Below are 14,988 nucleotides of genomic sequence, written 5' to 3'. Positions count from 1 at the left end.
CACAATACTACTACACCACTGCTACTACCACCACAATACTACTACACTACCACCACCACAATACTACTACACTACCACCACCACCACAATACTACTACACTACCACCACCACTACCACAATACTACTACTACACCACCAACACTACCACCACAATACTACTACTACACCACTACTACTACTACTACTACAACACTACCACCACCACTACTACTACTACACTACCACCACTACTACTACTACTACACTACCACCACCACTACTACTACTACACTACCACCACTACTACTACTACTACTACACTACCACCACTACTACTACTACTACTACACTACCACCACTACTACTACTACACTACCACTACTACTACTACTACTACACTACCACCACCACCACTACTACTACTACACTACCACTACTACTACTACTACTACACTACCACCACTACTACTACTACTACTACACTACCACCACTACTACTACTACACTACCACTACTACTACTACTACTACACTACCACCACCACCACTACTACTACTACACTACCACTACTACCACTACTACTACACTACCACCACCACTACTACACTACCACCACTACCACTACTACTACACTACCACCACCACAATACTACTACACTACTACTACTACTACACTACCACCACTACCACTACTACTACACTACCACCACTACTACTACTACTACACTACCACCACCACTACTACTACTACACTACCACCACTACTACTACTACTACTACACTACCACCACTACTACTACTACTACACTACCACCACTACCACTACTACTACACTACCACTACTACTACTACTACTACACTACCACCACCACTACTACACTACCACCACTACCACTACTACTACACTACCACCACTACTACTACACTACCACCACCACTACTACTACTACACTACCACCACCACTACTACTACTACTACACTACCACCACCACTACTACTACTACTACACTACCACCACTACCACTACTACTACACTACCACCACCACTACTACACTACCACCACTACCACTACTACTACACTACCACTACTACCACTACTACTACACTACCACCACTACTACTACACTACCACCACCACTACTACTACTACACTACCACTACTACTACTACTACTACACTACCACCACCACCACTACTACTACACTACCACCACCACTACTACACTACCACCACTACCACTACTACTACACTACCACTACTACTACTACTACACTACCACCACCACTACTACTACTACACTACCACTACTACTACTACTACACTACCACTACTACTACTACTACTACACTACCACCACCACCACTACTACTACTACTACACTACCACCACCACTACTACTACTACACTACCACTACTACTACTACTACACTACCACCACCACTACTACTACTACACTACCACCACTACTACTACTACACTACCACTACTACTACTACTACACTACCACCACTACTACTACTACTACACTACCACCACCACTACTACTACACTACCACCACTACTACTACACTACCACCACTACTACTACTACTACTACACTACCACCACTACTACTACACTACCACCACCACTACTACTACTACACTACCACCACTACTACTACTACTACACTACCACCACTACTACTACTACACTACCACCACTACTACTACTACACTACCACCACCACTACTACTACTACACTACCACCACTACTACTACTACACTACCACCACTACTACTACTACTACTACACTACCACCACAATACTACTACTACACTACCACCACTACTACTACTACTACACTACCACCACCACTACTACTACACTACCACCACTACTACTACTACTACACTACCACCACTACTACTACTACACTACCACCACTACTACTACTACTACACTACCACTACTACTAGACTACCACCACCACTACTACTACTACTACACTACCACCACCACCACTACTACTACTACCACTACTACTACTACTACTACACTACCACCACTACTACCACTACTACACTACCACTACTACTACACTACCACCACCACTACTACTACTACTACACTACCACCACCACCACTACTACTACCACTACTACTACTACTACTACTACACTACCACCACCACCACTACTACTACTACCACTACTACTACTACTACTACACTACCACCACCACTACTACTACTACACTACCACTACTACTACACTACCACCACCACTACTACTACTACTACACTACCACCACCACTACTACTACTACTACACTACCACCACCACTACTACTACTACTACACTACCACCACTACTACTACTACACTACCACTACTACTACTACACTACCACCACTACTACTACTACTACACTACCACCACTACTACTACTACTACACTACCACCACTACTACTACACTACCACCACTACTACTACTACACTACCACCACTACTACTACTACTACACTACCACCACCACAATACTACTACACTACCACCACCACCACCACTACTACTACTACTACACTACCACCACTACTACTACTACTACACTACCACCACTACTACTACTACTACACTACCACCACCACAATACTACTACACTACCACCACTACTACTACACTACCACCACCACCACCACCACTACTACTACTACACTACCACCACTACTACTACTACTACTACACTACCACCACTACTACTACTACTACTACACTACCACCACTACTACTACTACTACACTACCACCACCACTACTACTACTACACTACCACCACCACAATACTACTACACTACCACTACTACTACACTACCACCACCACTACTACTACTACTACACTACCACTACTACTACACTACACTACCACTACTACTACTACACTACCACCACCACCACCACTACTACTACACTACTACCACTACTACTACTACACTACCACTACTACTACTACTACACTACCACCACCACCACCACTACTACTACACTACTACCACTACTACTACTACACTACCACCACCACCACCACTACTACTACACTACCACCACTACTACTACTACACTACCACTACTACTACTACTACACTACCACCACTACTACTACTACACTACCACCACTACTACTATTACACTACCACCACTACTACTACACTACCACCACTACTACTACTACTACACTACCACCACTACTACTACTACACTACCACCACTACTACTACACTACCACCACCACTACTACTACTACTACACTACCACCACTACTACTACTACTACACTACCACCACCACCACCACCACTACTACTACTACACCACCACCACCACTACTACTATTACACTACCACCACTACTACTACACTACCACCACTACTACTACTACTACACTACCACCACTACTACTACTACACTACCACCACTACTACTACACTACCACCACTACTACTACTACTACACTACCACTACTACTACTACACTACCACCACCACCACTACTACTACTTCTACACTACCACCACCACTACTACTACTACACTACCACCACTACTACTACTACTACACTACCACCACTACTACTACTACTACACTACCACCACTACTACTACTACCACTACTACTACACCACCACCACTACCACCACATTACTACTACTACACCACCACCACCACAATACTACTACACCACCACCACCACCACAATACTACTACACCACCACCACCACCACCACAATACTACTACTACACCACCACCACCACAATACTACTACACCACCACCACCACAATACTACTACACCACCACCACCACAATACTACTACACCACCACCACCACCACAATACTACTACACCACCACCACCACAATACTACTACACCACCACCACCACAATACTACTACACCACCACCACCACCACTACCACCACCACCACCACCACAATACTACTACACTACCACCACCACTACCACCACCACCACAATACTACTACACCACCACCACCACCCCTACCACAACTACCACCACCACCACTACCACAATACTACGACACCACCACCACCACCCCTACCACAACTACCACCACCACCACTACCACAATACTACTACACCACCACCACTACCACCACCACCACTACCACCACTACCACAATACTAATACACCACCACCACCACCACAATACTACTACACCACTACCACCATCACCACCACCACTACCACAATACTACTACAACACCACCACCACAATACTACTACACCACTACCACCACCACCACTACCACAATACTACTACACCACCACCACAATACTACTACACTACCACCACCACCACAATACTACTACACTACCACCACTACCACTACCACCACAATACTACTACACCACTACCACCACCACAATACTACTACACTACCACCACTACTACTAAACTACCACCACTACCACCACCACCACCACCACAATACTACTACACTACCACCACCACCACCACAATACTACTACACCGCCACCACAATACTACTACACTACCACCACAATACTACTACACTACCACCACCACCACCACAATACTACTACACCGCCACCACCACCACAATACTACTACACCACCACCACAATACTACTACACCGCCACCACAATACTACTACACTACCACCACAATACTACTACACTACCACCACCACCACCACAATACTACTACACCGCCACCACCACCACAATACTACTACACTACCACCACCACAATACTACTACACCGCCACCACAATACTACTACACTACCACCACCACCACAATACTACTACACCACCACCACCACAATACTACTACACCACCACCACCACAATACTACTACTACTACACTACCACCACTACTACTACACTACCACCACCACGACCATCACCACCACCACCACCACTACTACTACTACACTACTACAACTACCAGCACCACCACAACTGCTTTTACCAGCCATCTTGAACCCCACCCACCCACACGGCCACCGTGAACCCCACCCACCCACCCACACGGCCATCGTGAACCCCACCCACCCACACGGCCATCGTGAACCCCACCCACCCACCCACACGGCCATCGTGAACCCCACCCACCCACCCACACGGCCATCGTGAACCCCACCCACCCACCCACACGGCCATCGTGAACCCCACCCACCCACACGGCCATCTTGAACCCCACCCACCCACCCACACGGCCATCTTGAACCCCACCCACCCACCCACACGGCCATCGTGAACCCCACCCACCCACACGGCCATCGTGAACCCCACCCACCCACCCACACGGCCATCGTGAACCCCACCCACCCACCCACACGGCCACCGTGAACCCCACCCACCCACACGGCCACCGTGAACCCCACCCACCCACACGGCCATCGTGAACCCCACCCACCCACATGGCCATCGTGAACCCCACCCACCCACACGGCCACCGTGAACCCCACCCACCCACTCGGCCATCGTGAACCCCACCCACCCACACGGCCACCGTGAACCCCACCCACCCACACGGCCACCGTGAACCCCACCCACCCACTCGGCCACCGTGAACCCCACCCACCCACACGGCCACCGTGAACCCCACCCACCCACACGGCCACCGTGAACCCCACCCACCCACACGGCCACCGTGAACCCCACCCACCCACACGGTCACTGTGAACCCCACCCACCCACACGGCCACCGTGAACCCCACCCACCCACCCACCCACCCACACGGCCATCGTGAACCCCACCCACCCACACGGCCACCGTGAACCCCACCCACCCACACGGCCATCGTGAACCCCACCCACCCACACGGTCACCGTGAACCCCACCCACCCACCCACCCACCCACACGGCCATCGTGAACCCCACCCACCCACACGGCCACCGTGAACCCCACCCACCCACCCACACGGCCATCTTGAACCCACCCACCCACACGGCCACCGTGAACCCCACCCACCCACCCACACGGCCATCTTGAACCCCACCCACCCACACGGCCATCGTGAACCCCACCCACCCACCCACACGGCCATCGTGAACCCCACCCACCCACACGGCCATCGTGAACCCCACCCACCCACCCACACGGCCATCGTGAACCCCACCCACCCACACGGTCATCGTGAACCCCACCCACCCACCCACACGGCCATCTTGAACCCCACCCACCCACACGGCCACCGTGAACCCCACCCACCCACCCACACGGTCACCGTGAACCCCACCCACCCACCCACACGGCCATCGTGAACCCCACCCACCCACACGGCCACCGTGAACCCCACCCACCCACCCACCCACCCACACGGCCATCGTGAACCCCACCCACCCACACGGCCATCGTGAACCCCACCCACCCACCCACACGGCCATCGTGAACCCCACCCACCCACACGGCCACCCACACGGCCATCGTGAACCCCACCCACCCACCCACCCACCCACACGGCCATCGTGAACCCCACCCACCCACATGGCCATCTTGAACCCCACCCACCCACCCACACGGCCATCTTGAACCCCACCCACCCACACGGCCATCGTGAACCCCACCCACCCACCCACCCACCCACCCACACGGTCACCGTGAACCCCACCCACCCACACGGCCACCGTGAACCCCACCCACCCACATGGCCATCTTGAACCCCACCCACCCACCCACACGGCCATCTTGAACCCCACCCACCCACACGGCCATCGTGAACCCCACCCACCCACCCACACGGCCATCGTGAACCCCACCCACCCCACACGGCCATCGTGAACCCCACCCACCCACACGGTCACCGTGAACCCCACCCACCCACCCCACACGGCCATCTTGAACCCCACCCACCCACACGGCCATCGTGAACCCCACCCACCCACACGGTCACCGTGAACCCCACCCACCCACCCACACGGCCATCTTGAACCCCACCCACCCACACAGCCATCGTGAACCCCACCCACCCACCCACACGGCCATCTTGAACCCCACCCACCCACCCACACGGCCATCGTGAACCCCACCCACCCACACGGCCATCGTGAACCCCACCCACCCACCCACACGGCCATCTTGAACCCCACCCACCCACACGGCCATCTTGAACCCCACCCACCCACACAGCCATCGTGAACCCCACCCACCCACCCACACGGCCATCTTGAACCCCACCCACCCACACGGCCACCGTGAACCCCACCCACCCACACGGCCATCGTGAACCCCACCCACCCACACAGCCATCGTGAACCCCACCCACCCACACAGCCACCGTGAACCCCACCCACGCACACGGCCATCTTGAACCCACCCACCCACACGGCCATCGTGAACCCCACCCACCCACACAGCCATCGTGAACCCCACCCACCCACACGGACACCGTGAACCCCACCCACCCACACGGCCACCGTGAACCCCACCCACCCACACGGCCACCGTGAACCCCACCCACGCACACGGCCATCTTGAACCCACCCACCCACACGGCCATCGTGAACCCCACCCACCCACACAGCCATCTTGAACCCACCCACCCACACGGTCATCGTGAACCCCACCCACCCACACGGCCATCTTGAACCCACCCACCCACACGGTCATCGTGAACCCCACCCACCCACACAGCCACCGTGAACCCCACCCACCCACACGGCCATCGTGAACCCCACCCACCCACACAGCCACCGTGAACCCCACCCACCCACACGGACACCGTGAACCCCACCCACCCACACGGACATCGTGAACCCCACCCACCCACACGGCCATCGTGAACCCCACCCACCCACCCACACGGCCGTCGTGAACCCCACCCACCCACCCACACGGCCACCGTGAACCCCACCCACCCACACGGCCATCTTGAACCCCACCCACTCACCCACACGGCCATCTTGAACCCCACCCACCCACCCACACGGCCATCTTGAACCCCACCCACTCACCCACACGGCCATCTTGAACCCCACCCACCCACCCACACGGCCATCGTGAACCCCACCCACTCACCCACACGGCCATCTTGAACCCCACCCACCCACACGGCCATCTTGAACCCCACCCACTCACCCACACGGCCATCTTGAACCCCACCCACCCACCCACACGGCCATCGTGAACCCCACCCACTCACCCACACGGCCATCTTGAACCCCACCCACCCACACGGCCATCTTGAACCCCACCCACTCACACGGCCATCGTGAACCCCACCCACTCACCCACACGGCCATCGTGAACCCCACCCACCCACACGGCCATCTTGAACCCCACCCACCCACACGGCCATCTTGAACCCCACCCACCCACCCACACGGCCATCTTGAACCCCACCCACCCACCCACACGGCCATCTTGAACCCCACCCACTCACCCACACGGCCATCTTGAACCCCACCCACCCACACGGCCATCTTGAACCCCACCCACCCACACGGCCATCTTGAACCCCACCCACCCACACGGACACCGTGAACCCCACCCACTCACCCACACGGCCATCTTGAACCCCACCCACCCACACGGCCATCTTGAACCCCACCCACCCACCCACACGGCCATCTTGAACCCCACCCACCCACACGGCCATCTTGAACCCCACCCACCCACCCACACGGCCATCTTGAACCCCACCCACCCACCCACACGGCCATCGTGAACCCCACCCATCCACACGGCCATCGTGAACCCCACCCACCCACACGGCCATCTTGAACCCCACCCACCCACACGGCCATCTTGAACCCCACCCACTCACACGGCCATCTTGAACCCCACCCATCCACACGGCCATCGTGAACCCCACCCATCCACACGGCCATCGTGAACCCCACCCACCCACACGGCCATCTTGAACCCCACCCACACGGCCATCTTGAACCCCACCCACCCACACGGCCATCTTGAACCCCACCCATCCACACGGCCATCGTGGACCCCACCCACCCACACGGCCATCTTGAACCCCACCCACCAACACGGCCATCTTGAACCCCACCCACTCACCCACACGGCCATCTTGAACCCCACCCACCCACACGGCCATCTTGAACCCCACCCACCCACCCACACGGCCATCGTGAACCCCACCCACCCACCCACACGGCCATCTTGAACCCCACCCACCCACCCACACGGCCATCTTGAACCCCACCCACCCACACGGCCATCTTGAACCCCACCCACTCACCCACACGGCCATCTTGAACCCCACCCACCCACCCACACGGCCATCTTGAACCCCACCCACCCACACGGCCACCGTGAACCCCACCCACCCACCCACACGGCCACCGTGAACCCCACCCACCCACACGGCCATCGTGAACCCCACCCACCCACCCACACGGCCATTGTGAACCCCACCCACTCACCCACACGGCCATCTTGAACCCCACCCACCCACCCACACGGCCATCTTGAACCCCACCCACCCACCCACACGGCCATCTTGAACCCCACCCACCCACCCACACGGCCATCTTGAACCCCACCCACCCACCCACACGGCCATCTTGAACCCCACCCACCCACACGGCCATCTTGAACCCCACCCACCCACCCACACGGCCATCGTGAACCCCACCCACCCACACGGCCATCGTGGACCCCACCCACCCACATGGCCACCGTGAACCCCACCCACCCACCCACACGGCCATCTTGAACCCCACCCACACGGCCATCTTGAACCCCACCCACCCACCCACACGGCCATCGTGAACCCCACCCACTCACACGGCCACCGTGAACCCCACCCACCCACACGGCCATCGTGGACCCCACCCACCCACTCGGCCATCTTGAACCCCACCCACCCACCCACATGGCCACCGTGAACCCCACCCACCCACCCACACGGCCATCGTGAACCCCACCCACCCACCCACATGGCCATCTTGAACCCCACCCACCCACACGGCCACCGTGAACCCCACCCACCCACATGGCCATCTTGAACCCCACCCACCCACACGGCCACCGTGAACCCCACCCACCCACATGGCCATCTTGAACCCCACCCACCCACCCACACGGCCACCATGAACCCCACCCACCCACACAGCCATCATGAACCCCACCCACCCACACGGCCATCGTGAACCCCACCCACCCACACGGCCACCGTGAACCCCACCCACCCACCCACACGGCCATCTTGAACCCCACCCACCCACCCACACGGCCATCGTGAACCCCACCCACCCACCCACATGGCCATCTTGAACCCCACCCACCCACACGGCCATCTTGAACCCCACCCACTCACCCACACGGCCATCTTGAACCCCACCCACCCACCCACACGGCCATCTTGAACCCCACCCACTCACCCACACGGCCATCTTGAACCCCACCCACTCACCCACACGGCCACCGTGAACCCCACCCACCCACACGGCCATCTTGAACCCCACCCACTCACCCACACGGCCATCTTGAACCCCACCCACTCACCCACACGGCCATCTTGAACCCCACCCACCCACACGGCCATCTTGAACCCCACCCACTCACCCACACGGCCATCTTGAACCCCACCCACCCACACGGCCATCTTGAACCCCACCCACTCACCCACATGGCCATCTTGAACCCCACCCACTCACCCACACGGCCATCTTGAACCCCACCCACTCACCCACACGGCCATCTTGAACCCCACCCACCCACCCACACGGCCATCTTGAACCCCACCCACTCACCCACATGGCCACCGTGAACCCCACCCACTCACCCACACGGCCATCTTGAACCCCACCCACTCACCCACACGGCCACCGTGAACCCCACCCACCCACACGGCCATCTTGAACCCCACCCACCCACCCACACGGCCATCTTGAACCCCACCCACCCACCCACACGGCCACCGTGAACCCCACCCACCCACACGGCCACCGTGAACCCCACCCACCCACACGGCCATCGTGAACCCCACCCACCCACCCACACGGACACCGTGAACCCCACCCACTCACCCACACGGCCATCTTGAACCCCACCCACTCACCCACACGGCCACCGTGAACCCCACCCACCCACACGGCCATCGTGAACCCCACCCACCCACCCACACGGACACCGTGAACCCCACCCACTCACCCACACGGCCATCTTGAACCCCACCCACCCACACGGCCATCTTGAACCCCACCCACCCACACGGCCATCGTGAACCCCACCCACCCACCCACACGGCCATCTTGAACCCCACCCACCCACCCACACGGCCATCTTGAACCCCACCCACCCACCCACACGGCCATCTTGAACCCCACCCACTCACCCACACGGCCATCTTGAACCCCACCCACCCACACGGCCATCGTGAACCCCACCCACCCACACGGCCATCGTGGACCCCACCCACCCACACGGCCACCGTGAACCCCACCCACCCACCCACACGGCCATCTTGAACCCCACCCACCCACACGGCCATCGTGAACCCCACCCACCCACACGGCCATCTTGAACCCCACCCACCCACCCACACGGCCATCTTGAACCCCACCCACCCACCCACACGGCCATCTTGAACCCCACCCACTCACCCACACGGCCATCTTGAACCCCACCCATCCACACGGCCATCGTGAACCCCACCCACCCACACGGCCATCGTGGACCCCACCCACCCACACGGCCACCGTGAACCCCACCCACCCACCCACACGGCCATCTTGAACCCCACCGACTCACCCACATGGCCACCGTAAACCCCACCCACCCACCCACCCACACGGCCACCGTGAACCCCACCCACCCACCCACACGACCATCTTGAACCCCACCGACTCACCCACATGGCCACCGTGAACCCCACCCACCCACACGGCCATCGTGAACCCCACCCACCCACCCACACGGCCACCGTGAACCCCACCCACCCACCCACACGGCCATCGTGAACCCCACCCACCCACCCACACGGCCATCTTGAACCCCACCCACACGGCCATCTTGAACCCCACCCACTCACCCACACGGCCACCGTGAACCCCACCCACCCACCCACACGGCCATCTTGAACCCCACCCACTCACCCACACGGCCATCTTGAACCCCACCCACTCACCCACATGGCCACCGTGAACCCCACCCACTCACCCACACGGCCATCTTGAACCCCACCCACTCACCCACACGGCCATCTTGAACCCCACCCACTCACCCACACGGCCACCGTGAACCCCACCCACTCACTCACACGGCCATCTTGAACCCCACCCACTCACCCACATGGCCACCGTGAACCCCACCCACTCACCCACACGGCCATCTTGAACCCCACCCACTCACCCACACGGCCATCTTGAACCCCACCCACTCACCCACACGGCCATCTTGAACCCCACCCACCCACCCACACGGCCACCGTGAACCCCACCCACCCACCCACATGGCCACCGTGAACCCCACCCACTCACCCACACGGCCATCTTGAACCCCACCCACTCACCCACACGGCCATCTTGAACCCCACCCACTCACCCACACGGCCATCTTGAACCCCACCCACTCACCCACATGGCCACCGTGAACCCCACCCACTCACCCACACGGCCATCTTGAACCCCACCCACTCACCCACACGGCCATCTTGAACCCCACCCACTCACCCACACGGCCATCTTGAACCCCACCCACTCACCCACACGGCCATCTTGAACCCCACCCACCCACCCACACGGCCACCGTGAACCCCACCCACCCACATGGCCATCTTGAACCCCACCCACTCACCCACACGGCCACCGTGAACCCCACCCACTCACCCACACGGCCATCTTGAACCCCACCCACTCACCCACACGGCCATCTTGAACCCCACCCACTCACCCACACGGCCACCGTGAACCTCACCCACTCACCCACACGGCCACCGTGAACCCCACCCACTCACCCACACGGCCATCTTGAACCCCACCCACCCACCCACCCACACGGCCACCGTGAACCCCACCCACTCACCCACACGGCCATCTTGAACCCCACCCACCCACCCACACGGCCATCTTGAACCCCACCCACTCACCCACACGGCCATCTTGAACCCCACCCACTCACCCACACGGCCACCGTGAACCCCACCCACCCACACGGCCACCCACCCACACGGTCATCGTGAACCCCACCCACTCCACCCACCCACACGGCCACCGTGAACCCCACCCACACGGCCGTTGTGAACCCCACCCACCAACCCACCCACCCACTCCACCCACCCACACGGCCACCGTGAACCCCACCCACCCACACGGCCATTGTGAACCCCACCCACCAACCCACCCACCCACTCCACCCACCCACACGGCCACCGTGAACCCCACCCACCCACACGACCGCCCTGATCACCAGTGACACGGCCATCTTGAACCCCACCCACCCACCCACCCACCCACACGGCCATCTTGAACCCAAGTGACACGGCCATCGTGAACCCCAGTGACACGGCCATCTTGAACCCCACCCACCCACCCACACGGCCATCTTGAACCCCAGTGACACGGCCATCGTGAACCCCAGTGACACGGCCATCTTGAACCCCAGTGACACGGCCATCTTGAACCCCAGTGACACGGCCATCGTGAACCCCAGTGACACGGCCATCTTGAACCCCAGTGACACGGCCATCGTGAACCCCAGTGACACGGCCATCGTGAACCCCAGTGACACGGCCATCTTGAACCCCAGTGACACGGCCATCGTGGACCCCACCCACCCACCCACACGGCCATCTTGAACCCCAGTGACACGGCCACTGTGAACCCCACCCACCCACCCACACGACCGCCCTGATCACCAGTGACGCGCCCATCTTGAACCCCACCCACCCACACGACCGCCCTGATCACCAGTGACGCGCCCATCTTGATCCCGTGGCAGGAGATGGAGAGTGAAAACTCGTCGCTGAGGGCGGAGGTGGAGGAGGTGCGTCAGGCCTTGCGAGACCAGGCCTCGCCTGGCACCGCGAGGAAACTGCTCACTCATCCGCAGAGGGTAACGGGAGCTCGCAAACACACACACACACAGACAAAGATCCCCCGTACAGCCTTGCTTTCATGGCTTTATTTTGGTGATTTTCGAAAAGTGTGTCGGTTTGGCCATGTTTGTGTTGTTGTAGTACAGAGTTAGACTGATCGCCTTAATCTAAGTTGTCTTGTGGTTGTTGTTGTTGTTGTTTGACTTTAATGACTTTATTTTGGTGATTTTCGAAAAGTGTGTCGGTTTGGCCATGTTTGTGTTGTTGTAGTACAGAGTTACACTGATGGCCTTAATCTAAGTTGCCTTGTGGTTGTTGTTGTTGTTTGACTTGCATCCCACTGGGATTTTTGCACACAGCGTTGGTGTGTACGGTGATTTTTCTGCAATATTTTGCTGTCTTTTCTTGGATTTTCTGTTTGCACTTAGGCTCACATATTCACTTTAAGATGTTTTACTGGTAGGAACGAAGTGAACCAGCCTACAATAGATTATATCGTCCGTCCGTCCGTCCGATGTCCGATTAGGTGTAGCAACAGCGCCCCCTACTGCAAACACTTGGCAGGACCCTACAAAAACCTTTAGACTCAGTGAGGCTTTCCTGGCTAAACAAGTGTAACATTCCCTTATAATTCCCTGATATAGTTTTTAATTAAAACATTTAAATTAAAAATTAACTCACAGCGGCCTAAAGCCTACAGCTAGGCCTAAAGCCTAGAACTAGGCCTCAAACTCTCCCTTCGTATCGTACCCCCGCGTGTGTGAAAGGGAGTTAATGTTTAACAATGTTACATTCCCTGATGTTTTTTTTAAATAGAAACATTTACATTTAAAGCTTTTACATTAATAATTAAAACATTTTAATGAAAAATTAACTCACAGCGGCCTAAAGCCTACAGCTAGGCCTAAAGCCTAGAACTAGGCCTCAAACTCTCCCTTCGTATCGTACCCCCGCGTGTGTGAAAGGGAGTTAATGTTTAACA

General features: G+C 57.6%; 1 protein-coding gene across 1 annotated transcript in view; it reads left to right on the top strand.

The window, feature by feature from the left end:
* LOC144953180 (unconventional myosin-Va-like) overlaps nucleotides 1-14,988 on the top strand; it is a gene marked incomplete at its 5' end in the record, with an annotated part of 128,479 nt that overhangs the window by 11,029 nt on the left and 102,462 nt on the right. Inside the window, 1 exon segment of the mRNA XM_078883740.1 lies at nucleotides 13,910-14,023. Coding sequence (XP_078739866.1) covers nucleotides 13,910-14,023 — 114 coding nt within the window.

This window comes from Lampetra fluviatilis, chromosome 72 (assembly GCF_964198595.1).
Source record: "Lampetra fluviatilis chromosome 72, kcLamFluv1.1, whole genome shotgun sequence".
NCBI lineage: Eukaryota > Metazoa > Chordata > Hyperoartia > Petromyzontiformes > Petromyzontidae > Lampetra > Lampetra fluviatilis.
The sequence above is the reverse complement of the archived record's forward strand: the minus strand, read 5'-3'. Positions and strand labels throughout refer to the sequence as shown.